This window comes from Chroicocephalus ridibundus, chromosome 4 (genome assembly GCF_963924245.1).
Source record: "Chroicocephalus ridibundus chromosome 4, bChrRid1.1, whole genome shotgun sequence".
In the NCBI taxonomy this organism is placed as follows: Eukaryota; Metazoa; Chordata; class Aves; order Charadriiformes; family Laridae; genus Chroicocephalus; species Chroicocephalus ridibundus.
In genome coordinates this window covers 15,439,304-15,466,670 of record NC_086287.1, presented here as the reverse complement: position 1 = coordinate 15,466,670, position 27,367 = coordinate 15,439,304, and the positions used below count along the sequence as shown (strand labels likewise).

The 27,367-nt window shown below is 36.2% G+C and overlaps 1 protein-coding gene across 11 annotated transcripts in view; it reads left to right on the top strand.

The window, feature by feature from the left end:
- The window catches only part of SOX6 (SRY-box transcription factor 6), a 381,266-nt gene that overhangs the window by 177,884 nt on the left and 176,015 nt on the right, over window positions 1-27,367 (top strand). For all 11 annotated transcript variants that reach the window (XM_063331731.1, XM_063331728.1, XM_063331729.1 and 8 more), the window contains one exon: window positions 25,537-25,626. In XM_063331731.1, the coding sequence (XP_063187801.1) occupies window positions 25,537-25,626 (90 nt within the window). The remainder of the gene's footprint in view (window positions 1-25,536; window positions 25,627-27,367) is intronic.

Here is a 27,367-nt window from a genome sequence, read left to right as displayed (position 1 = left end):
AAAATGGGAGCCTGCTAAAACATGATCTGAAATATCCTTAAGAGCTAACATTTCAAAATATAAATATGAATTAATGCTAGTGTCAATTTTTTTCCCATTTCCCAAATTTCTTAGGCATATTCCAGCTATGCATGCTCTTTATTAAAATGTATTTTCAGTAAAACATAAAAGTATGTTTTTTTCAGTAAAACATATAAGTAAGTTATTTTATTAGACTTGTGTTTTTTGTTCTTATTTGAACCTTGAATGTGGAAATCTGAATGAGATGAGATTAGAAGGTTTAAATAGCTTTAAAATTATATTTACATTAGTGCAATCTGTCAGTTTTAATACTAATCTGCTTTTTTAGTTGAGATTGTATTATAAAAAAACACCCAGCGTGGGTTAAAATAGCCCAAAATATTTGCACTATGCAGCTTGTTTGTTCATTTCTTAATCAGTCAGAGTTCTCAAGGAAAAGTTCAGTTCAGATATTAGCTATACTTCTTAGAAATGACCTTGTGGGGTAGAGAAGCATGGCACAGTGGCACTTTCCAGCTGTACACATGGTATCCGTCGGGGTACAATCATGCTCAGTCCCAGCACCGCAGGCTTGGACATATGTTGAGTTTTATTTCTTTCTTCTGACATTAATCCTATTCACCAGCTGTTCTGCCAGCTGCCATTCTTCAGCTTGGAGATTACATTTTGGGGGATACCAACAATCGCCTAGTTGACCAGTGTTCTCCCCACTTACTTTAAAAATGATTGGAGTTCTGGGTTAGCATTACTCAGTCTTTTTTACTGCCTATGTCCTTAACTGTCTTTGAATTCTAGACTTGATTTATGATCGCTTTGAATACACTGCAGAAAAACCCTCAAAAGAGCTCTGATTTCCACCATACTGGTAAATATGTGCTCACAGGAGGAAAAAAAAAAAAAGGGGGTTTCAGTTAACATTCTGAAAGCTGTAATTAATGTTACATGCACTAGTATGTAAACAGCATTAATTAGTGACAAATTCTTCTGATAAAAATCATATTTTAGTCAAAAGAATGTCTTTATTTTCATTTTTGCACGCGTCTATTTTAAGATGTTGCATTTTCGTAAGAAACGGTTTCACTAATCTAGTTTGAACAGACTATTAAATCTCTGTTCCACTCATAACATATACTAATAAGTCGTATAGATTTCTCAGTTCATATTCCAGATGATCTGTCCATAAGCAGGATGTTAAACATCTGTAGTTTAAGCCTTCTGGGACTAACAAATGCATTAATGCTGGAAAAGAAATGTGGCCTGAACAATAAGGTTACAGACCATGTGGTAAAGAAACAACCCCGATATCATCAACTCAGCACATACGGCGTGCTGTGCCTGAGTTGTAATACAGCAATAAAAGAACAATGACAGTCTTAAACTGTATCCATTTATAGCATATATTTATCACATTCGTATCAGTAAAGACAGAGAATCCCATAGTCAATGTAATTATTTCATGTGGCAATTTAAAGATCTTTGTTGCACATCCTTCACAATTGAGCAAAATTGGCTATTAGCTGGATAAGGTTAAGCTAACTATAATGGTAAATATTTATTACAAGAATATTCAATTAATAACACATATTCTGCATTTCTTTGCACAGCCAGTGATTACATTCAGCTCATGTAAAGCAGACGTTAGAGTCATCCAACTCAGCTCACACTTTAAGGAAACAGTAGCTACATTAATAAAAACCACCCACCTTGATTCCTTTTCCCTGTTCTTTTTTGTAGACTTCGCACAATGTTCGTTTAACACAGTTATAGAATTACGGGGTCAATACTTAACACAGATGAAATATTTTTTAAATAGGAGTTACTCTTGACTTCCGTTATAGTCAAGAAAAGTTTTGGGGAGGAATGGGGTGGGGGAGAATCCTAAGAAATATTCCCGAAGAGATGATGTTCCAGACTCACCAGTAGTGAACCCCCTTTACTAAATATGGCCATTCTATTTATAGAAATATTCATATTTTCATTGGTGGCCAAAGCACTGCTTATAGGAAAACCTACAGGTGACTAATAGGAGTTGCTCACTAAGTGGAATAATGAATAGTATTAGGTGTCAATTAAATCAAGCTTCCCCGAGGTGCAGGTGCTCCACAATGTACTGACACATTTCAAGTAGCAGCGCCACTTCACCCATGCATATGAACAAGCACATTTGCATATTAAAAAGCTGAAAATTATTTAACTGAAGCAAAAGTCTTTTAGAGATGATGGAGGTTATTAAAACTGTTGACAAGAAAGAAGGTAATTGCCTGAAAATGAGAGATGACATTCTGCTATACACAGGGAACGTTGTTTTTGTTGTATTGTGCAGCAGTGCCTGGGTGTATAACCTATTACATTGAGATTGCTCCTATGCAATTAGACCCTTTTTGTCCTCACTTCAATAAGGCTATGATTATGAAGGATTGAAGAACACTTGGCATATTGAATGTCTGTTGTTTTTATAACTTCGTCAGAAATGACAAAACACGTTTTGTGTCCTGTTTTTTCTTTGTAGGCTTATTGATTCTGTGATTATAATATTCATAAAAGACAATGTGTTCATGGTTGAACACTCTGTCATTTATACAGGTTTTATTTTTTTATTTTTGAGCATAGTACTTGTTTGAAAGCCAAGGTGTTAGTCAGAAAGACGGGCATATAGAAAGTGAAAGATGAATAGGTGAGAAATACAGCACTCTAATAATGCCAAATATTTCTATTAAAAGTGAAATAAAAAGCCAATGTATTTCTGAAGTGTCTGCTCAGAAATGCTTCCCAACTTACAGTGAATTTACTTTTTATGTCTCAGCAGCAATTGTTTTCCTATGTGTTTTCTTTGTCCTGTCTTTCCTAGTGATAGTGTAAAGAAGCAGGTTGAATTGCACCTTGCAAGTGGCAGAAGAAATTTCTTCTGTGTAAGCCACGAGTGAGAAACTTCATTTAGCTCACAGACTATTCTATAAGGAAGAAAACAATGGAGCTTCGTTTTACGGAGCTCTCTAAGATAAAGGTGCCTGACAGGCAATACCATTTAATGCTTACCACCTAAATGGTCATTTGTGGTGGGATTTGCAAAACTGCCTAAGAGATTTGGATGCCCAGTTCCCATTAAAGTTAATGAGAATTGGCGGCATCCAAATTCCCTTTGCAGCTTTGAAAATGTCAACCAGCCTTTCAGTGTTTGTGATCATGCTGTACGTTAAGAGAATGTTTCCTACATGCTCTGGTTTTGTTAGGTTTTCTGTTACGTTCCAGGAGTTGGCTCAGAGTCTGGAGAGAAGCACAGCCATTGCAGTGACTTGTTTTGAGTTTGGGCAAAAATGTTAACGTTGCTGTTTCAGATACCTTGGCTGTAAATCGAAGACCCTAGCGCTTACTTGATGTTGCACTACACTTTGATGTCTTTTAAATGAATTTATTTCTATGAAAAAGTATCAATACTTATTAATAAGAAGCCTTTGTTTCACTCTTAGTGTCCTGGTCTGTTGAGGTGTGGGAGACATGCAAGACCCTTATCTGTCTAAAACAGTTTTAAATGCATTAAACCACAGAACATTGTAATGATATAAATTATTTATGATATAATTGATGTACTCAAATACATAATGAGTCATGAGGATAGATGATCCAAACTCAAGTAAAAGTATGTCATCTATTAGTATTAAGTATCTTTTCAAGAATGCATGATTTCTTTCAAGTTGTGGCGTTTTCATATGTGATTGCATTTTAATCTTTTGTCAGCCACTGCATGCCGTATACTTTCAGCTGACCCTTTCCTGAAACCATTTATTTGCTTTGATCTCTGAGACACTGAAATTATCTGGTTTCTTAAAATTATATGGGTCACAATTTGAAAAAGTAAAATTTACAATTTATGGGACCAATCTTGCAGTTCTTGCTTAGATAATACACTGTTATGCCCCAAATGCAGCAAATCGTTATATTAAAGATGCTAGTTGGACTTCCTGTCGTGCTGAGATACCCCCACCGGACCAGGTTTTCAAATGGCCCTAGTGTTAAACAGCTCTTATTCAGTCACACGCAAAAAAATCTTTCATTTATTAAAACTCTCAGTTCTGAGAATAGTGGTAACACTTCAGAGAAATTGTTTACATCTTTTGAATACTTGAAAGAGAGTTGAACTTTCTGGAAAATCTAACTACTTGATTCTTGGTGTAAATGCATGAGAAAAATGGAAGCTCAGCAGCCGTCACATAGTTCTATTCTAGTATCGTATTTGGTGTGATATACGGTATGTATGTGTATGTTTCGACAGTTATATATCGAATATTTGATATTTCATTGCCTTAGTGTCTAGTATTCTTTTCAAACACAGAAAATACAAAATCAAAGAAAACACTGATCTATTTGTTCCAAGGGAGTGCATCACTTACTAGCTGTAGAGAGCATCTACGGCTTCATAAAATAAGCTGTAACTTCAAACAGAGTAGCTCGCATATTGTACTATAATATACTGTGGGAAGGTTTCTTAGCCAGGAGAAAGGATAGATGGCTGTTGTGGGCCAAGAAATATCATTTGATAGGTCTTGTGCAGAAACCATTATGGAAGTCTTTTTAAACTAAAAGTAATCTCATAGATTTTAGTAGAAAATAAATCAGTTTGCATGCTATTGAAAATTAATGTTTCTAAAATAAATCTTTTTTTCAACCAACAAACATTTGGCTTCAACCAAAAGACAATCAGAGAATGTTCTTTATGCCATTAGTGAAGCAGAGCATATGTTTTTGCTTTATCGGCTGCTGACATTGACCATACTGATTTACTGGTTTGAAACTGGTAGTTGGGCCACTAGGATTCATTTAATTTGTATTAAGAATTAAGTTTAAATTTTCTGCTGCACTTTTAAATTTTAAAAAGTTTTGTCTGTCTGGTTTTTGGTTGGGGTTTTTGTTTTTGTTTTTTTTTGGTTTTTTTTTTCGTATTACAGAGAGTAAGGAATATTTGTAATACAGGGTGTTTTTTGTTTTTTGGTTTTTTTTTACAAAGCCAGGCAATCTCCTGTGCTCCGAGGCATGGAAAGGATGAGAGTGGTAGTAGCTGTTCTTTTGCAGGACTGTCAGTTGGCGGGCAAGTAGGGAAGAAAAAAAGACGTTAAACCCAAGTCTGCTGAACCCCCACTCTTACAATGACTCTGAAATCAGAACCATTTTCGTTTTGAAGTGAGTAGCCCCCGGAGCTTGGTGAACTTTGCAGACTTTGCTGCTGATTATCTTCGCTTACTGAGGACAGGACTCATGGGCTCAAGAGATCCCTGCTTGACTGGGGCTTCTAATGTGTGGAGTGGCCACTGACATTTTGGACAACTCCTTAGTAGCTGCTGTTGTCTCCCGAACTTCCAAGATAGGAGGTACAGCATAGGCTTTGTGATTTGTGGCAGAAGGACCTGCGAAAGGACTGTTTGAGGTATGACGAGAAAGGGTTAAGGTCCCCAAAAGAGGAAGCTGACTGCTCCCAGGGAGGCTCTGAATTCTAAAAACTTATTTGCAGCTGGTGGCTCCTGCGTTGCTTTGTCTGAAAGGTATTGTATAACAGCCTTTTTTTCCTGATGGAAGTGATATTTAGCTTGTAGTGTCTTGACTCTGTAGTTGTGTATACTGTGAACATACTTTCCAGTGACCCAAATGATCAGTTGTGGTTACTGACTTCGGATGCCTAACTTGAAACATACTGGGACTGATTTTTCAGATATATTCAGCACTTATGAATTCAACTTCCAAAACTACTGGGCCCACCAACTTTGAAAATGAGATGTAATTTGATTCAAGCAGTGTGCCTAAAACTTCTGGCCATTTTTTAATACTGCAAGTGTGTATGTATCGGTATCTAGCTATAAGCACACAGATGCATAAGTAAGTTTCATAAGCATTCAATGTACATAAAATACATGGGTTCTATGTATTATTCCAGTTCATCTGGGCAGTTAAACCCAGCTGTCGTCAAACGACACTTTTCCTCTTTCAAATGACAGTTATGAAATAGCAGACTAGTCGTTCTTTCAAAGACCCAGACCTCAGTTATTGAGGTGCCCAGAAACAGCTGTTGATTTTGCTGTGCCTCTATTATGCCAGGCTGAAGGTGCCGTTGATAAAGCCTTCTGAACAACCTTCCATTTTAACAGGGATCAAATTCTCTTTATTAGCATGAATAAAGAGAAATACTTATCATTTGAGCTGGCTAAAAGCTTCTCCAATTCTTAAAAAATGTTTCTGGAATCACAGTGGTCAATAAACTCTTCCTTTCTTTTCTGCTATTTGGAGGTGCTATCTTGTCTGCTAACAGCAAATCTGATAAATCAGAATCTATATGTATTTCAGTGAAAGTTACACTTTATTCTGCTTATATTTAGTCAGGCAGGTGGTTGGGGTTTTTTCTTTTATTTGGTTTTGTCTTCAATCTACCTTAAGAATGGAACAGTTGAGAGCTTTTTTACCATTTTTTCATAGAGATAATGCCGAGAGTTTCATTAACAGAAAAGCCTACATCTCAGCGGAATAAAGACACCCAAACTATTGTTTAGCTATCTAACTCCCAATTACCTAAATGGCAATTAGGCACTTAAATCATATTTGGATATCTGAATAACTTCAGGGATTTGAGCTAATAGATCTTTATGTCTGACACATTTCTTACGTGGAAAGGAAAATTAGGGAGGAGAGTATAAAAGCAATAGCACAATGTCTGATGAATTGATTCCTAGGTGATTTGCCCGGCTGACTCTGCGCAGCATCTGTAAGCATCTCAATGAAATGTTTAGGAAATTAGCTTCTGGGTCCTACTTAACAAATTTTGAAATTTCAGAGACCCACCTGACACATTTGATTTTTCTGAAGGGTAGATTAAAAGGAGAGCAAACTCTTTTGTGAAGGCCAGATTCTCATTTGGTGTGAATCAGAAAAGATTTAAAATACAGTTTCTTTTTGCTCCTTGTTTCACTGTATGACTCAAAACAACATGATTTTTTGCATGACATCTGTGGGCAAATCTGACCTCTGCTGAATAAACCCCATTGATGTTTGTCTCAATAACTATTTGGAGAAATGACCAGGTCCAGATTTACTTGGTGGCAGTTTTTTTCATCTGTAGATTGCACAAAAGCTAAGAAGGGACTCTGTGGGCAAGATCTCTTTGCCACTTTTGGGTGATTATAATAACTAAAATTAAATTCTGAGCCCTACTTGGAGTAATTAATTATTACATTTTCCAGGCATGAGTATTTGGGGCAGCTCTTTTCTGTCACATGTAATCATTTAATACTCATTATGAAATTATGGTCAGGATGAGCTTAATAACTTTGCATTGTTGCGTTTTCAATTCGGTTATCTCTATTACATGATGTTATTTTTCAAGTCCATTTTTTAAAAATTGTGGTTTGCCAAATTTTCCTGTTTATGAACTATTCAGAGATAATTGAAATTGCCTGTTTCTCACATGTATCCTATTCATGCCATCTGCTACCTGAAATTTAGTTTGGATACTTGCCATGCAGTTGTAAAGTGTTTTCAGTTTTATTTATTTCTTGTTGACCATATGTTGTACTTATATTTGTGAGTATTTAGTATCACATGTATGTATATATAAAAGGAAATAATTTATCTTGATTTACTCAGTTTACAGCAGGTATTATTACCTCATGATGTCTCAAGTCCAAAAGTATTTCATTCAGATTTAGTGAAATTTGGTTTTTATTTATGACAGAATTTAAGAGTTTTGGAATATGGCGTGGTCCTGAAAAAATGAACGTTGTCAAGTAAACTTCAAAAATATGTAAAAGTTGAGATAGTGTAATTGGAAAAAAGAGACTATGGTGCTTAAAGCTGTTTTGCAAAAGAATTAAATTCTTCAGTAGTTGTGTGAGATAAAAAGATCTTAATTCTATCTGAGAAACTGAGTCACAGAAGGATTGAGGGATCAATATTCCCCCTGCCCCGATGCTTTGAAAAGCAGCATGTTTTGCAGGAGTGTGATGATAAACTCTGGTATTCCTGTATTCCAGCTTCATCCTAGTAGGGTGGACCAGCTAGACGAGTCTGTGTGACTGTCCAGTAGTAAGCAGAGCATTTCCTGCAGCTTCTTTATGCTTGCATGGTAGTTTTTCAGTGCTCGGAGACTTTTTTTCAAGGTAGTCTGAGAATTGTTAGATTTTTCTTAATACTAGCTTGAGCAACAGCGCTGTGTGAATATAGGTGTGCAGCACAGCCGAGAGTTGATTTGTTACGATATTTATGTTCTTTTGTGCAGTGAGATGGTATAATTTACTCCTGGCTGTATCACTCAGGAGTAATGCTTTCTCTATTTGCTCCTGGAAATAAATTTAGTAGCAGGTCAGCCATCATATATCTTTCAAATTGTTTCAGAAACGTTAGTTTGTGTATATAATATGCATTCTGCCTGTATCAAGGGCTGATAAAAACGCCCAATAGCCATGTGGAGTGCACAAAGCTTTTACCAGCCCAATCGTTATTGTTGCGCGTTAATGCTGTCTGCTCCTGCTCCTTTAAAGTTCCTGGGGGCAATTATTGGAAGGGGGGGTCAGAGAGAAGTCGTGGCTTCCACCTCTGTATCTAAGCATGTTTAAAGATCTGGCTGGGTAGAGGGAAGCATTAGGCTCCATTCACAGCCTCACCTGCTGAAGCAAAGCTGCTCTGAAGGTCTTTTTGGGTTCTTGTTGGCTGCATTGCTGCCTCGAAGGACAATGGCATGTGTTTCACTCAATGTTTCTGAAGACTGAACTGTGATACTTTTCCAGAGAGAGAATGCAAAAGAGTTAGTGGAAGTAAGGAGGTAAAGCTTACTACTCTACTTCATTCTCCAAAGTATACGTGGCTCTTATATGCATATACTCGGCAAATAAGCTTCTGAAGCCCTGTGCAAAGCAGTATGTAACTCCTTGAAAGCTGTTTTAATTCTCTGTGGAAGTCCTTAACATCATTTCTGAGAAGAGAACCTTGCCTGCTTTGGACTCACTGGCCCAACCCCTCAGGTACACTAAAGCCAGGCTGGCCTCGGGGAGCTACCGGTGGAGCCTGTCTGAGCAGAATGCGTCTTTCAGGAGGTACAGGAGAAAAGAGAAAAGAATGGTTTGGGTTGGAAGGGACCTTAAAGATCATCTAGTTCCAACCCCCCTGCCATGGGCAGGGACACCTCCCACTAGTCCAGGCTGCTCAAAGCCTCGTCCAGCCTGGCCAGCCTGGCCTTGAGCGCTTGAATATATGTTAATGTAAAGACTAGATGATTCTAAGTAAAGGAGAAAGGAAACAGAAGTAGTCAAAAAATAGAACAGAAACGTTAAGGAAGAAGGAGAAATTTTTCTTAATTGAGTCTAGAGTGCAAGAAGTGAGTGTTTGCAGAAAGGATACAACGATTTAACCCTGCAGCCTGTTGCACCATTGGAGACCACTTAGTTGTGTGCACAGAACCCAGCTTTCCTTTTTCATGCATGAGGAACCCAGTTCTCTAAAACCTACACTTTACATGTGAGGATAAGAATTGTTTCATGTTTGCTCTCTGGCATTTAGCCTGTGGTCACCTGACAAGTGTGGCATTTTTAGGGTAAGTGCTATTATTTTTCCAGGCTCAGGGTTTAGAGTCGTCATTCGATTTGGAAAATGTGGACTGGATGAATGGGCTCGTCCCTTTTGTAGGGGATTACAATAACACACGGAAGCTTGTGAGTGCTTCTGACAGATGTGCTGGCGGCCTGCCACTGCATGAAGGGTGCGGCTCTGACTGACAACTTGCAATTATATGATGATGAATGGTTCTGATGTGTGTTCAAGAGAAAACCACTTTCTAGAAAGTGAAAGTTGTGCATACGGTTCCTATAAAGTAAGTCTTAAGAAAGGCCCTAACTTCTATTTTTTGTTGGGATAACCAATTTGGTTTCCCTTTTCTGTCAAACTTTTTCTGGTTTTGATAAGTAGGGGCCAAACCGAAGTTTATATGGGGAAAATTACCTTTGGCCCATTTTGGCTTAAGAAATGCTTTATCTGCATTTTTAGTCAAACTGACATCATCACTGTAGAGATATACATATGCATACACACAGAGAAATACTTAAATATATACACATGACTGTGCAGTAGCCAACAAGTTCATCAAAGAAAATCCATTGAGCAAAAAACCACTTTTCTGTCAGGGGTATAATTCACCCATCAGTAGTCCTGCGTAGCTCATGTTAGTGTTAATGGGAGTTTCAGCCACACACCAAAGACAGAATGTACCCACAGATGACTTATAAATGATCTCTCTCTTTGCTAGATTTAATCCAGATTTTTACAATATGGTACTGTTGGAGTCACAGCCTCTGAGCAACAAGATGTAGAGAAGGTCCAGTAGAGGAAGGCACCTGGCACCTTGGTCTTATCACATTGTTACAGAATACGGTTGATGTTGGCTGCCTCGGTATTGTTTTCCAACGTGTGGACTGCATCTAATAGCTGATATGAATTGTCTAATTTTGGGGAGCTGTTATGGATAACTGCCTGTTAGAGCTCTGATACTGTGAATTGAAACCAGAACACCTGCAAAACAAGAGAAACTGGGTTTAAGATTAGGATGAAACATCTAAGCAATGAACGGGAGGCTGTAAAAGTAGTGTTAAAAAAAAACCCCTAAATTTGTTTGATTTGAACGAAGATAATAACATGTGTATTTGACCATATAGACAACATATCTTTTTGTATGCAAAATCAGTGGTTTACAAGTTGGGTTCTTTGTTGTTTTCTGTTTGGCAAAACTTTACTGACTCTTTCTGTGGAAGACTGGTCCTTGTTGTCTCTGGTATAAAGGGATAGAAGCTTCTTCACAGGAAAAAAGTGGTTTTGCTTAAAAGTGCATCCTTGAGTATAGGTGGACGCATGCTCATAGTATGCAAATTTTAATCTAGCCTTTGCAAAAGTTACCGTTGTTAGAGAGGAATTGTTACGCAGCCTGATCCAACGTGGTCAGTCCTGCATGACTTGGCAGTAAACATTTATCGTGGTTTTTCCTGTACATTTGTTGGCAATATTTGTTCTTATTCTCTGATCAGCTATTTAATACAGTATTGGATTCTACTTTTAGGGCCTGTATCTCTGTCATTATCCATCTTTAGAAATTATTTCACCAGTGCAGAAAGAGCAAACAAACCTGCAGTCAAAATGGATGGGCAGATTTTTTACTTATTTTATAAATAATTGTGAAAAGTAATGGACTGTGGTGATTTGAACTCTTTAACCTATGTTCTGGGACGAATTGTCTGTAGTCTTAGCTGTTGAGTAGGTCCAGTTAATAGTTTTCCAAAGAATGGAGATGTTACTGTCTTTGTATGAAAGTTCACATTTGCACCACTGTTTATAAGATAATAAACTCATTAGGGAGTTACATTTTGCTGAAGAAATAGTTTATTTCCTGTCAGCTAAAAAGCTTTTGGACAATTCCTGAAAATATCTGGATGTTGGGTAGTTCACTGAAAGGAATTGTTGTTCCTAAATGCAAGGTTTTGTCACAATTCTTCCTACTTGCCTAAAATTGGAAACTTCTGAACTTGAGAAACTCGAGCAATCTTGTCGTAGGATTAAAAAAAAAAATTCCATGTGACTTCAGCGTTCATGGAATATACCAGCAGCTCTGGGACCTGTGGTGACCACTTTGCCTTGGGAAAAGCTACGTCTCTGCATACTGCCTTCCTCCCTTTGTGCAGGCAAAGGTGCGGTGTTCATGGACCACTGGCTTAGGCTGAGCACTAGCAGTTGCTCCAGTTGAGATGGTAAGTTATATGATATGTATAGCTTTGAAAGGAAAAAGGAACAAAAATAAAGTAATTTTTTCCACGGAGCTTAGGCCAGTGAGTTCTGAAGGGTCTCTGAGTTTGCTAAAAGTAGTTAAGATGATTCCTTTTAATATTTTCCAGGGAACTCTGTCAGGAAGTACATTAGGTACTGTACATATAGCAGTAGTAAAAGCAAACAACAGTCCTTGTCCCAGAGAGCTCTCAGTCAAATCTTATGATGAGAGAGAACAGGTGAAAATATGACTGGTGGGGAAAAGTGGGCACCACTGACAATGATGTTAGCGTATTTGATATAAGGAGCAGCAGTCGCAGTGTACCACCTGCCCAGCCATAGATAAGGTGGTGTAAATTATACCTTGCCCATAAATAAGTGTTTAAAAAAAGCTTAAGGAACCAGAGACGTGTAACTTGCGATGTTTGAGACTGTCTTCCTAGGGCTCATGATTATATTAATAGCGTGAGTGCAAATGCAGGGTTAGGGTTTAGGCAGGTTTGCGACCCTGAGATGAGAGAAGTGATTGGTTGACAAATAAGATTGTATGGTTGTCTAAATACAGTGAGTTTTGTGGGTAACATCAAGATAAAAACCCCAGTAAGATAATTCTGGTGTGGAGTAAGGACAGTGAAAACACACCCAAAAGGTAAGAGATTAATCTCAACTTTAATGTATGTAAACACAAATTAGATGGACCAAACCGTGAGCACATGGAGAACCTGGCAGCAGCGCAAACTTCTGCCTTTGGCTTGATGGCAGCAAGCCCTTGCATTGCACGTTCAAATCATTGTGACCACACTACCTTTTTCTGTATGAAGGCCATACACACGACCTTGTATATAAAGGATCTAGCCTTAGCAGTGGCCTTGCTAAAGACACCCTAAAAGACAGGAAGTATAGCCTACAATTAAGAACTATATGGATCCTGTTGTGAATTTTTTTATTCCTAGAGTACAAGTAAAAGTTACTCATGCACTGAAGTTGGTAATATATTTCAAAGAGTAAGGCAATATCATAATTTTCCAATATACTATGTCATTTAGCATTTGAACAAATATATTTCCTACCTGTCCTGTTCTTTGGAATGGATAAGATCATAAATCAGAATTTATAATTGAGTAATCTTTTGTGTAGGGGTTGTTCTGATAGCATAAAATTTTCTATGGGCCCTAAATATGAGAAAAATCTTTCTAACTGAGTCTTTGTTAGATTCTTTTGCATTTGTGTAAGGAGTATATCATAAAACAGCATTAATCTACAATTTCAAAGGAGCTGTATAGAATTTCGTGCATGCTTAAATTTTCTGGAGAGTTACGCAGCTAAAATTCAGCTCATTAATTTAAACTGTTATAACTATAGAGTTTGGATTTAATCAACAAAAGCAAGAAGACTAAATGTTTAAGACAGAAATTGTGTAAATTATCTTTGTTACCTGCAAAATAACTTTTAGTGAAAGATGTGGCATAATTCTCTAGAGCTCCATTGGCTGTTCCTTGCTTTTAGTGAGGAGGATTCTGGAAAAGAAAGGACGTTTATTAGCAGAATAAGACATAAAGAATAACTTGAAACAGGTAGCGTGAGCTTACTGTGGTTTCCCTTCTCTGTAGCAATGAAGATTAAATTGTACTGAATACGTATTTACCTCTTTGGGTGGCAGATTTTGGGATGAGAACTCCCCAAGCATTATGAAATCTCCTCTCCGATGTTTCCAAATGACCCCCATTTTCTTGGCTCTGATATTTATTGTATTCCTATGATACATATTTGGGGCAGATTTATACGGTGAACGATTTGTGCACCGGCTCTGGAGACAAAAATTATTTTCTGCCAAGGGACATGCGATGAGTTAATGGGTGAAGTAGCACATCACACTGTGACTTCACTTACTCCAAGCAACCAGGGGAACCTCCACAGGTCTGTCAGCCTGTACATGGGGGATGTTGAGACTTGCTCTGTGAGGAGAGCAAAAAGGGGACTGTCTGTTTTGCCGCACTAGGACAGGGTGCAACATGCACTCTTTTGTTATCGTTAGTGCTTTTGGTTGGTGAAGTCCAGTGCAGAGAAACCAAAGTCCATTTCCTGTTCCCCCTGTCTTTAGTTTGGCATGATCAATACCCTTCAAATCGCCATTGTTTCCAAATCTGGCTACTAAATCTGATTTATGATGAGGGTGGTGAGACACTGGAAGAGGCTGCCCAGAGAGGTGGTGGAGGCCCCATCCCTGGAGACATTCAAGGCCAGGCTTGATGAGGCTCTAAGCAACCTGATCTAGTTAAAGATGTCCCTGCTCACTGCAGGGGGGCTGGACTAGATGACCTTTAAAGGTCCCTTCCAACCCAACACAGTCTATGATTCTATTATAAAAGTCTGAGCTGCGTATAAGCACAGGTTTAAAACTGTTTTAATTTTTCAGAATGTCTGCATAACTGGTGAAAGAATTCTTCAGTTACCCAACAGAACTTAAAACATTTTAAAATTAAAACAATTTTTGCTTCCATATAGATGAGTATAATTTTTCTTACATGATTAAACAATACTTTTCCTCAAAAAGAATTCTGATTCTTCCAGTTCACTAACTGGATGATCCTCCATGAATGTGAAACTATCCAGTAGCTTGTTTTATCCTTACTGGTCAGTCTGAAGCGTTAGTGTCTATTAATTACTTATTATTTAAGCTGTGCTCCGAAGACACAGATATCACACAATTGGCTGGGGTTTTTCAGCATATGCTGTAAATGCTCTATAAAAAAGTTATATTCTCAAAGTCTTTGTAAAGACAAAAAAAGGGTAGTCAGTATACTGACTACGCAGGTGTGGGACTAAGAGTGTGACTTAAAAAACATCATTGATTTATGGGTTGTTCAGCTTGAGGTGTTTAGGTCCTGATTCTTTTCCAGAGGACCTTACTTTGTGCAGCCGTTTATATATAGCTGTGTATATTATAGCCTCGGTCTTAAAATTGACTTTACATTGACACAGCTGCAGCTATGAATGTTCAGCAATTCCGCAAATAAAACCCCAAGTTTTAAAAACTGAGCTCCCAGAAAATGACACTGTGACCCATCATTTCTCCTTTTGCTGTTCCCTCCCTCATTCATTTAATTTCTTTGAACTTTTGCAATGAAACGTGGCCGATGATCACATGAACAACAGCAGCTCCAGTTTATGCTTTTGTCTGGGGTTGTCCCATGTGCTGAATGTAGCAACAATGCTGTACAAAAATTGTGTACATTTTAATCATACGGGGATTTTTGTTTGTTTGTTTGTTTTGTTTTGTTTTTTTTTTTTTTTTTTTAAATTTAAAGAATGTATCATAATGTTTATTCAGACAAGGGCTGAATTAGGATTTTCTGGACAACTTTAATTCCAGCATTTCCATATCTTTCCACTACTTGACTTTACAAAAGTAATGATGTTATTTTACAGGGGGAAAAAAATTGATGGCTAATTTTCAGCTTTATGTATCTAGGGAAATGAAAATGTTAAGGTACTGCTCTTGAAGATATTACTGTATTCTTTTTTTAAATCTTTTCACAGATTTGTAACAAACCAGCTATTATTCCTGAAATATATATCCATGGCAAGTAGATTGGTGCTTGTGAGATTTGTAAACTTTTTAAAGCTCTGTTTGTTGGAATTAGCTCAGGAAAGTCTCCCTCATTCTATATTTCTATGTATATATAATATGATAGTTTGTTTAAGTAAAAATTTTATTAGTCTAAAGGGAGCTATACAACTGATTTTGTCAGTGTATTTTAGTGTCCTGGAAAAGACGGCATCATGTGCCGTAGAGACCTTCAGAAATGGTAAACAGAGAGGAGATTCTAGCTATTGTTTTCATTCCTTTGCATCCTTGTTTGAAGTCATTTCAAATCAAGAGCATATTATTTTGCTTTCTTTGTATTATACTTTTACACACAAAAACGCTTAAGGATTTCTCATGAAAAATTCTTTTTGTTATACAATTGTTTTAATTTCGGAATATTTTATGTAAGAGCTGAGTTAAGATTTTTATACACAATATTAAGAAGCCTTCAAATCATTAAACAGATGTTTATTACTGCATTATTAGGGTAATGAGTAGAACATGATTTGGGGGAACAAAATAGAGGTCTTTTGAATCATCCATGTTTTGTTCATAAATCATCTGGTGTCACAAATTTTCCGAGGAACATTAATCAGTTTAATAGAAACTGATTTTTTTCTTGCTTTTCAGGAAGTCCCCTCACTCCCACTCCTCCTACTCCCCGTAACTAACCTAGTGTGAAGGGGGTTACACACAGTTGTATCTTTGTATTCCCTTTTGCTTAAGATGTTTTTACTCCTCAAAACTTTGACCGATATTTTCTTATAATTTTATGGAATTTCTACTTTGTGAAAAGATACAATGCTTAATTGGCATTGCACTTGATAGGGTAAGACGCAATAACATAAATACCTATTTGTGCTACCTGATAATTTCTTGAGTTGAGATGGGATCCTCCGCTTGCTTCAGTTTGGTATAAGAATCTGGGAGAATTGTGCAATGTTAAGAGAAAAGAAAATCTGCCCCCATGCCTTCAGTAACATGAGGCCAGTGGCTGGGTTTCGTATGTAGCTGAACACAGGCTGACATGCAATCTACAACTTCTTGAGCTACTAGGGAAATTCATTTGTAAAAGAAAGACGCTGCGTGTCCAGAGGCCATATGATACATAATTTGTTCCAGAGCAGTTTAGCAAAGAGAAAGTTAAAGATTAAATTCTCAACAGTTTGTTTGAATAATAACAAGAAGAATGTCACTTCAACTTGGAGGTGTTTGAGAAGAGTGGATACCAAAGATGAAAGTGAATTATTTAGAGTTACAAAAGGACGATAACAAGGAACAGAGGTATGAGATTAAGAGAAAGAATGATCAGGCCAAATTAAAATCTATTTAAGACTAAGTAGGCTTTGATGGAGCTATGCTGATATTCTAGCTACGATATTGGCTCAGTCTGTTCTTCTTTTCCACTCTGAGGAAAAAAGTTTGATCTTCTAGACTTGGTCAATACAGGAAGTTGTGCAGATATAGAGGCAGAGAAAAATAACGAAGATTTTGAGATCTGCTTCCACTAGCACAACTCCTGCCTTTTGCAAAATAACATATATTGCAAATCCTATTGGTTTTGCTGCTTTGCTAATACATACATAGTAAGAGACAGGAAATCAAGTCTGTCATTCTCCCTTATTTTTTTATCAGTTTATGTAATCTTTTGGCCAGGGATTGCAAGGAAATTGTGCTCCCCTTTTCCTGACTACCCCTGATTGCTGTTTTGTAAAGCCTGAGACTCTCTCTTGACAATATTATATGTTCCCTTGGGAAGTAAATAGAGGTGCACATACTTAGGGAATAGGTGATTACATATAATATGCAGTATACTATCATTGTAATGCAAATAAGGCAATGATGTGTACTTCAATGAATACAGCCAATCTAACAGTAAAATATAGCTTATAATGGAAGGGAAACTTTAAGTGGAGAAATGAAATGTACATGTTATTTTGACAGACTTAAAAGATATTTCTCTTCTGCTAATATGCCAAAACATTGCATCCAAGCGATTACACTGACATTTGAGAAAGCTCCTTTTGACATACATAGTGTATCGTCTAGTGCAGTGTTCATGAAATTAACATTTTCTTGAAGTAATCATATACAATTAAGTGACCAAATAGTTCTGAGGCAATACAACTGTATTTCACAGGAACTAAATATATTTCTTCACACTGATCCTGCATGTTTTAGTTGAGCAGTCATTAGCATGTTTATAATGGTTCTAATTTAGCACAACATTTTCTGAATTTTATCCTTGAGTCATTTACAAATTGTTCATATTGAGTAAACAAAGGAAACAGATTGCATTTTATACTTAGTAATTTATCTGAAAGAAGAGGGGAGGGTTAATTGTCTGAAAGTTTTGCTCTGTTTGGGGAAGTGATTCTAGTCTTGCATTGCTTGGCACACAATGCCTTTTTCCCTCTGTTCTGGGGAAAAAAAAAAAAAGAAAAAGAATGGAGGAGTGAGTAAAATGAAAAATTAGGAGCAGGACAAGATTTGCCACTCCCAAAGGGGAGTGTGGAGCAGAATGGGAGCTGGCACGAGATTATCTAAAACAGTTGGTGCATTCCTTAATGATCAAGTGCTTGAGAAGTCCAGCTCTCTCTCACAGAGCATCTGTGTTGATGTTTATATCCGTGCCCTGCTGTATGGGAAAAGCATGCTTTCTCTTGTTGCTCTTCTAAAAATAGTGTGGCATATAGCATTGTATGAGTTATTTTAAGAGAACAAAAACATTTGCAAGGTTAAAGGTTCTGCTTTTTAATAAATAAATAAAAATAAAGGTCAGAACTGTGTCTTGGGTTATTCTTTCCATGAAATTCAAACTCCTTTTTATCTAGAGTTTTGCACTGAGCAGAATGCATTCTGCTCAGCGCAAATGCTCTTTGCACTAGAGAATTCCTGTTGAAACAAGCCATTTTAGGCGGAATTGGTACAAGCTTCAGACTCTATACAGTTTTTCCCAGTAGCCACATCATAGAAAGCAGGTCTGGAAATCACCCCCAGTTAAATTCCAGTGTTTCTGTTTAGAATGTCTGTTGTTTCATGCAAGATCTAGACCATTCAAGTAGTGCAAATGAATTCAGAGGAAAACCAGAACATTTTAATGCCTAATTATTTTTAGTGAGCTTAGAGAGTTTTAATTAAAAGTTAAGAGAGCTCTCCAAGCTCTTACAGTTCTAATTTTATCATATTGTGGAAATCTTGTCACTGTGAAAAAATGTACAGCAGTTGGCAGATTTACTTGGTTCCCTGTCCTAAACAAAACTGTAATGTTAGGTAGTCAGATCTCAGTCACATTTCCATTATTGCTCTTGCAAGAAAACATCCACTGTGAGCTGACTGCTTTTTGCATTTTTGCGTATAATTGCATTTAGGAAGGCTTCTTTGCCCTCTTTTTGTTTTTCTGTTTTCCTTTTCTGGTTTTACAGTACTGCTGACAGGTTGCACTGAGAATCAGAACCAAGTTTTAATTCATGATCAGAAATGTGCTAGGTGATCAACAAAACCCCTGTGAGATACACGGGCTGTGCCAGAAACATCACAGCATCAATAGCCAAGCCAGACAAGGAGGTGGATAGAAACGAGTCAAGATGAGAGGAGAGAGTAAGCGACTGGCTGGGATTACTTGGCTTCTTAATGGCAGGAGCAAGATATAGAATTTAGAAGTGATTTTTTTTTTTTGGGGGGGGGTAATTTGCAGTAAAGGTAGCAAAAAAAGGAATTAGCAGGTTTTCCTGTTCTAAATGTCATGTTGCTCATTTTTGTGTTGTGATTGTATTTTTGATTTTCAAAAACCTGGCTTTTGAAAGCTTATTAAATCAAGACAATCTTGAAAAGTTGGACAAAGAAATCAGTTCGCTGGCTAACATGTCTGAAATGCCTTATATTTTAATTTTCTGTTAGACCACAACAATTAATTACTGTACAAGAACATTATGGAAATTGAGAAGGATGAGATGAGATTCCCCTGACCTGCCTCTCCACTGACAGCAAGATTTAAGCCAAGCTGCTTATGAGCACGAGACAGTGGCAGTACATTGCAACTACGGATGTTAAGCCTTCAGGCTGATTTTTGATTAGTTTTGTATTGTTGCTGTCTCCTTTTCTTTTATTTAAAGTTTATTGAAACAGGAAAGGATAATTTGTGTTTGAAAGAAGAAAAAAAGTAACTATGGCAACAAAGAATCCATTTTAGTAACATTACACAAACTTTACATCCTTGGATTGAAAGAGAATAGATAGTACGATCAAGCAGTTAAGTTTCTGATAGTCATGGTTAAATTATATTTTTATTTCTCAAATCATGAATGTAAATGTAAAGTACTTAATTTAATTTTGAATTGTTAGATTATAAAATCGTGTGCTTTCAAAGGGAATTAAATTAACCTTTTGCCTTTCCCTTTGGTACCGAAATTTTAGAGTTTGTATATAATTTTAAAATACATAATCTAAAGCATTAAAATCAGGAAATATTTTTATGATATAGATCTGTGCTAGGTGGTTCTTTACCTCAAGGAAATCTCATGGGCATCTGATGGGTAACAAACACTGACTAGGGTAGGTCTGAATTATGCTTGACTTTTATTCAGGAATATTGTAGAGTACTGATCTGATTTAGATTTTTCTACTCTGAACAGGATTTAGTATTCTATAAAGAACACTGAATCAAACCTTCCTCTTTCAAATGCATGATGGGTTGCGGTGGTGTTATTATTTTGGATGTCAGGTTCTTAGCTTTACCCACTTGAAAAAAGCACGTTTTCATTTGAGGCATGGGCTGGTACAATAGGGAGCAGGGCAACCAAATGGTAGCCACTGTAATGTTTATTGGCAGCTTATTTGTTTTTTTGGGGGGAAAAAAGCATCTCTTCTCCTGTAGTAGGAATCCAGTGCGGTAGGCCTCGTAAGCACACAAATGTCTGTCCCAAGGAGTTCATAATCTCATTTAACATTCTTTCAAACACAAAAAACCACACACAACGCTTTTTTTCTCTAACAAATATTTCACAGGTGCTGACAGGGTAATTCCCCCTCTGCTGTTTTTCTCATGATACAAACTTGAATGAGGCATTTGAACTCATTTGACAAAGGCTGATCCAAAGGACACCTTTTTTCCTGTGGAGTTGAAGGCAAATAAGTGTAATGAGAGTAGCGTAGAGAATATAGAACATTAGAGATGGAGGAACTTGCATGTTATGTAGTCCCAAAGCTTGCAAAAACATGGTCTTTTTATGTTTAGTAATATCTACTAAATTGTTATGGAGTATAACTGTAGACTATAGTTCTGAAAGAGACAAAGGTGCCGCTAATTCTGTAGTATTGTTCTTCTAAAATGCAAAAAAGAAGTTTATCTTCCTCCCACTGAGGATCTGATCATGTTTTAGAACGGGTTCTCTTGGAGTATGCCTGATTTCTTTTCTAATTCCTCTACCTTGTCTTTCCCAGCGCCTCTTTCCTTGAGATGCTGATGAACAGTTCAGATGCATGTAGAAATATGTCACCTATAGCTTGATCGAATTATATTTCTGTATTGTTTATGAACTTGCTATGCATTTGCAATCATTATTAATAAATCAATGTGCTTTTGTCTTCTGTCACAAACTAATGTATGTATTCAAAAAGAATTGTATGCAAAACAAGTCATGTTTTAGAACTCATATCATTAATAATTATCAGTTTGCAGTATTGTTACAACATGTTTTGAGGGAAGCTTATTATAAAAGAAATAACAAGGCACAGCACAGTGGCAAGAATAAGACAGTTCAGTTGATCACTGGTATAGGTGTTATAAATATGCCAGTCTGTACTACAGTGTTTTATTAAGTCTCAAAAAGTCAAAGCTGATTTGAAATAATAATGTCTGACAGTCAGCGCTTTGAAGTTTTGCTACTGCACTCTCACATTTAGGCTTTCTTTTATGTATGACTTTACCATAAAAAACAAAAACACACACATGGCATGAACGCTTTTTTTTTTTTCAATATCTGTATTTCAAAGAAAGTAATAAAAGGCTACTTCAGTGAATTAAAAGGGAAAAAAAAAAAATGAACCCCCCCAAAATCAATGAGGATAGGTGCAGGCCACTGTAAGGTCATACAGTATTCATGTAAGCTGTAGCTGGGGTTGGTAACTTGTTGAAGACTGTAGAAGTGAAATTAAAAAAAAAAAAAAGAAAAGAAAAAAAGAGAAGGATAAGGAAGAGACAAGAGGCAAACACTATCCTTGATAGGAACAAGATGACTTTCATTCAGTCAGAAGAACTTGAGAGCTTGGCTGTGATAGCTAACACACTCGTTCTTCATCACCGGTCGTGCAACAAAGAGCTGGATTCCTTCCATTCCATGACTGATTGATTACCCAATGGACAAATGTTAATTCTTTTCATTGATGCTTTGTCATTGTGGAGAGATCCTTTTCATCTAACACCTAGGCGCTTTTTTCTTGGCTTTTTTTTTTTTTCTGCTTATTTATCCTTTAACATCCTCTTCTCATTCACCTTTGCAAAACTGTCATGTCTAACAAGATTCTCACAGTACTTTAAACTCCTTTAGTCTACAATTAAAATTGCTAACAAAGTATGTAATAAACCGTGATATTAAATAATACTCAATGATTTCATTTAGTCATCTCAGTCTAATTATACTTAACCTGTTTGCTGTCCTTGAAAGAAAATTTTTCCTAGTTCACAAGAGAGGAATATAAAGGATGAGAAGCTGTGTGGTGTTAATATAATAAATTGCTCCAGTGCAACTCCACGAGTTTGATCTTACACGTGTCAGTACAAAATACGCTACTCTGCGGCATAAGCCCAACTGCGGTTTATAAAGTCAGTGAGAAGAGCTAAAAATGTATAAATGCTAATTTCTTTCTTTGCTTCTTTTATAATTGTCTTTAACGAGAATACCCCTCAATTTTGAAAATGTCGGGATGCACAAGGTTTTGGAATAGTTCTGAAGCAGAGCCTCAGTGCAGGGAGAGTGATGCAGTGCAGATGTGAATTCGGGCTTCTTCAACGTTCAGTGCTGGATTCCGAGTCGATGTTTTGTTTCTATAATGAATCAAATCAGAAAATGAATCAATATGGATGAAGACGTTTTACTGATGTCAGAAGAAATCTTTGTAGATTTTATATGTATGTAAAAATTAATTTTCAGTATAGAAAGAAGAAAAAATCCTTTTCTGATTCACAAACCTTTTCAAAATGTGTGTTTGTGAACAGAGAATACAGAACTTGAAGGAAAACATGCCTTTCAAGTATAAGCCTTTATATATAGTTTCATGTATAATGTGGAGGACCTCCAGAGAGCTTTAACACATATCATTATTTTAAATTCTAAAAATTATACAGATTAAACGTGCTAATAGAAAATATACAGGAATTTCAAAAGAGTTATTTCTCTAATATTATAAAAAAGCTTATTAAAAGGCTTATTGCGTGTGTTTTGTAATCTTCTCAATAACAAAATACAGTAGCTATAAATTGTGTGGGCAGACCTATAATGTAGAGTTTGAATGAGATAGGGGTGTTTAAAGAAACATTTCTTAAGGAATTTTTCAGTCATTTATAGAGATAAAAATTGTAACTGGCAATGTGATTATGTCAAAAAGAAGGCAGAGAGATAGACCATTTTCCCATTCCAGTTCTTTCTCAGTCTGTCTTTAGAAATATGGTTTTTGCCCTTATATTACATAAGAACACTATAGATAAACATGGGTGTTCTTAAGAACAGTAAGAGAAGAAATAAAGCAAGTGCTTTTGAGGAAAGTATTTCATCAACTTCTGGGATATTCTAATTGTTTGTTTCTTTTGAATTTAAATGCTTTTCCTTCATTGTATGAATTGAGGAAAATATCTTAGTTGAAAGCAGTAGAACATCAAACATCAAAGTAAAACTCTAAAGCTCTTTTTTTTTAAGGGATGAGGGGGTCTGAAATTTTGGCAGGGGAGAAACACAGAAGCATCTTTTTAAACTAATGATGATATCACAAAAAAGGACAAATTATAATGTTCTATTGGTAATTGATGGTTATTTCTTGATTCTTCTATTATCAGGCCAGAACTCATAAAAGTAATAAGTGCCTGTTATTGTTAAAAGTAAATTGTTATTATATAACAAGTATTTTAACACTGCCTATTGCAACTTACAGCTCCTTAATTTTGTCTCTTTCATAGAAAGATATAATTAGTAAATAAATTAGCTTTTCTACTGAAATATTACTTCAAAAACATTTACGAGCTGTGTTGTCTTTCCACGGAGGCTTGCACGGTGAAACTATGTTGCAATTAAAACCTGATCTTTGATCTTTTGATAGTTACAGTTTGGTTTGCTTTCAACTGGTTTTCATTTTTTCTTTTGCCTTTCCTTTTTTTTTCTTTGTTTGTTTCTTTGTTGTTGTTTTTTTTTGTTTTTGTTTTTTTTTTTTTCAAATGAGTGATGCTAATGTGAGCTTTTAGGCTGCAACTACTTGCACCCTAAAATGCGATTGGCCTTATGACCTTTTTCTTCCTTAAACTTCTCCCTAAATCTTTAACTCCTCCTTTTGTGACCTCTTCGAATGCTTTTCCTCCCTCTGAGTATTTTTAGAATCCTCTGACGTGGAACAAACTGTTACCGGTTGCATTGATGCTATCTGTGTTGCCATTCTTAATCTGGGCTTTTTGCTTTTGTTTTCACTTGTGTGGGTGCTTCTGATGGTACTGCTGACATGAGAATCTGAGCAAGGATTTGGCCTTAATCTGCCAGTAATTTAGCAGAAGATATGTTAGGCTGAACTCTGCCTTCTTGTACACCTCGGTGTTAATTCTTAAGTGACTGGAGTGGGATCAGTGCAAATGTTGTCAAAATTCGGAACACTAGTTATTCAGAAAGCATTGTGTAAATTGATCTCCTAACACAAACGGCAGCTTGCTGTCACAGTTTCTAACACGCTAAGGTTAATCCCAGTGTACGCACTAAGAAACAATGTGCTCAGCACCACCCAGAGTGATACGTGGTCTTATAATGAAGCCTCTTTACAAAGATTAATTTTAGGAATAAATTGCATTTAAGTAATGTATTTGGTAACTTGCTAAACCGGGCCTAAGGGTTTGCAAGGAGTTTCGCATAGACGTTGTTTATGAGTCTGTCTACCAATGAAAGTAAATGCACAATGTTTAATGGAAATTCTATTATTACAAACTGGGAAGGGAAAATAAGTGTTCAATTGTGCGTAAAGTTTTCTTGATAATTGTTTATAAATCTGAATCGCGATTCTTAAAGTCATAAAACTCTGGATCACACCATCTACGATAAGAATTCCCATGTTAAAAATCACCTTTTGCAAGTTATCCGGAAGGTTATGTATAATTTAGACTTCAGAGCCAATTAGTTTAATTTAGGAACTGAAAAATCCTTTAGATTTTATTGAAGTCGGTTATGCTCAATATAAAATTTTCCAGTGGAACTGGGGACTGATCATATGAAACTTACTAAGGCCAATCTTTTACTTTCTCCTACGTGTAATGACTTCAGTGGCAGTTTTGCGTACAGAACGCCTCCCAGATTGGGGCAAAGATTTGAAATGTATTCTGAACTTCACATTATGAAAGCATATCCTCTAATCATTGCATGTTGTTTATAGTCTACTGAGAAAATTTCTGATACTGTGAACATCCAATATGTAGAGTGCTTTCATGAATTCCATGGAGACATTATATGAATAACTTTTGCATTGACATGGGTATAAAAATGGGTTTCAGATGTCACTGTGTGCCAAATTACCAAAAAGAGCTTCTAAATCTTCATGTATAATTTCGAGTGTACAATCATTCTCAAATGAAAAAGACAGAATTTGTATATACATTGGCAATCTATGCATGTAAATTGGCAGTTAGCATGCATAAATCCCGAACGAAGTTTTTCTTTCAATTAGACCCTTGTTAAATCCATAGTAACTCCATTAACCTTGGTGGAATTACTTTGGATTTAAAATGCAGTTACAGAAGAACTCGGTTTGGCTACAAGTTCATTTCCCTTTGAAACTATGGCCCAATTAGAACAGGGAGAAAAATCTTAAAATGGAGGTGACACCTGTTTTCCTAATGTGTGAGAATATATTTGATAATTCTTCCTTATTTTTTTTCTCTTTTTCTTTTTTTTTCCCCTAAATAGATTCATCCTGCATGGAAAAGCTTCTTTCTAAAGACTGGAAGGAGAAGATGGAAAAATTAAACACAAGTGATCTCCTTGGAGAAATCAAAGGTATCTCACTGGATAAAATCTTACATGTTTGCATATATTTTAAAAAATAGAGGATTTTTTTAAAGTTCAGAAAAAGTATTAGAAATAACAATCATAACCACAGCATGCTTTCCTCTTCCCAGTCAACTCATCCTGTTTTTTAATGTTTATCTTTGAGATGATGGATGCACCTGCCAAATAAATAAATTAGAGTATGTCACAATCAGTTATAGGCAATATCAAGGATGTTATCACAAACACTAGGTTAGTTAAATTAGTTCATTGACATTAGCTATGTATCTCTGTGGCCAGAGGAAGAAACATTGTGAAAACATGGAGTTACTGGTACTTGGTACTGTTTCTTCCCAGTTGCATAAACTGTATGTAGAAACTGCTTTCAGATTATAAAAGGGGGGTAATTGTGTGAATACTGTTCTAAATCTTCGATTCAAAGTGGGGGGAAAAAAATATTTGTTTATTTTCATGCGGAGAAAGACAGCTCTGGATGAAATTCAGGACCTACTGAAATCAGTGCATTTTATTGCCTATATAGACAGTGCTTTCCAGTATTTCCAAAATTTGTTGAACCAGTAATCTAGTAAAAGTGGAATCCTGTTGACAATTAAGTACTATGTAGAAAACTTGTTTTTCCCCACCCATCAATTCTTCCATGGATTTTCTTAGTGAGAAGAAATTCAGTGTTATTGATTAAGCAACAAATTAAAAAGGTGGTTCTTTATGCTGCGAGAAGGGGTCATAAGGCATGTTTGAGGAATACACAAGGTATCTACAATTTATTTCTCTTCATTGGTGTAATTCTATTAAATTACAACTATGAATATGTGGACAAATAAAGAATCTATTAATAGATCTTTACTACTGTAAAAAAAACCCAAACAAAACCAAAAGAAGAAAGATGCTATTTGATGAAAATTGATGCTTAGAGTTTTACATTTCTACCAGGGAAACTTAAGATAGTTGAAATTTTTTATCATACAAATAGATGAACAATTGGCCCTTTTTAATAAGTAAGTTACAGTTGGTTCCTTCAGCTGATTCAGGACCAAAATGTGTTGGATTTTTTTTGTAGAATTATGACAGTGCGTTTATATTAGGCAGGTAAGAAATCCTATAGTAATGTCAGTGGCAGAAATATAGTATGCAGTTTTACAGGAACATGTTAAAATTGACTGTAATAAATTCCAACAAAATTCTGTCTCGAAATCACATTCTATTTAAAGCCATATTGTCTCTTAATAGTGTGGAAAACACTGAATGCTAGTTTGTCCATTAATTGCACAATATAGCTACTTAGTCTTTAAATAGAAACTACTTGAATGCTATTAGTGAATCAAAATTAAAAGAGGTGGGAACTCTAACAATGCAGAATAATGTTCTTTATTCTTTTATATGGCACAAAAAGCTTTTTCATGAGCTCTCATTTATTAACAAACAAAAAAAAAGAGTTCGTTTTTCTGGATTTATGTTATTCCTCCTATTTTCTTAGTATATAAATTCACTGCAGAGTGAACGGGTAGAGTTATTGCTCCTAACCCTTTTCTCATCTACCTACAAAGCATTCTCACTCAGATTTGGAAGAATTTTCAACTCATTCAGCTTCCTTTTCTGGGGGTATAGCCTATTAGCTGTAGAAAAAGGATCGCTTGATTAAGCTTATCAGACTTATGTGTTTTCAGTTAGTTTCCACAACTTATTTCCTGTGTCTCATCCCTAGAAACCTACCCCTCAGTGGTATTAATGT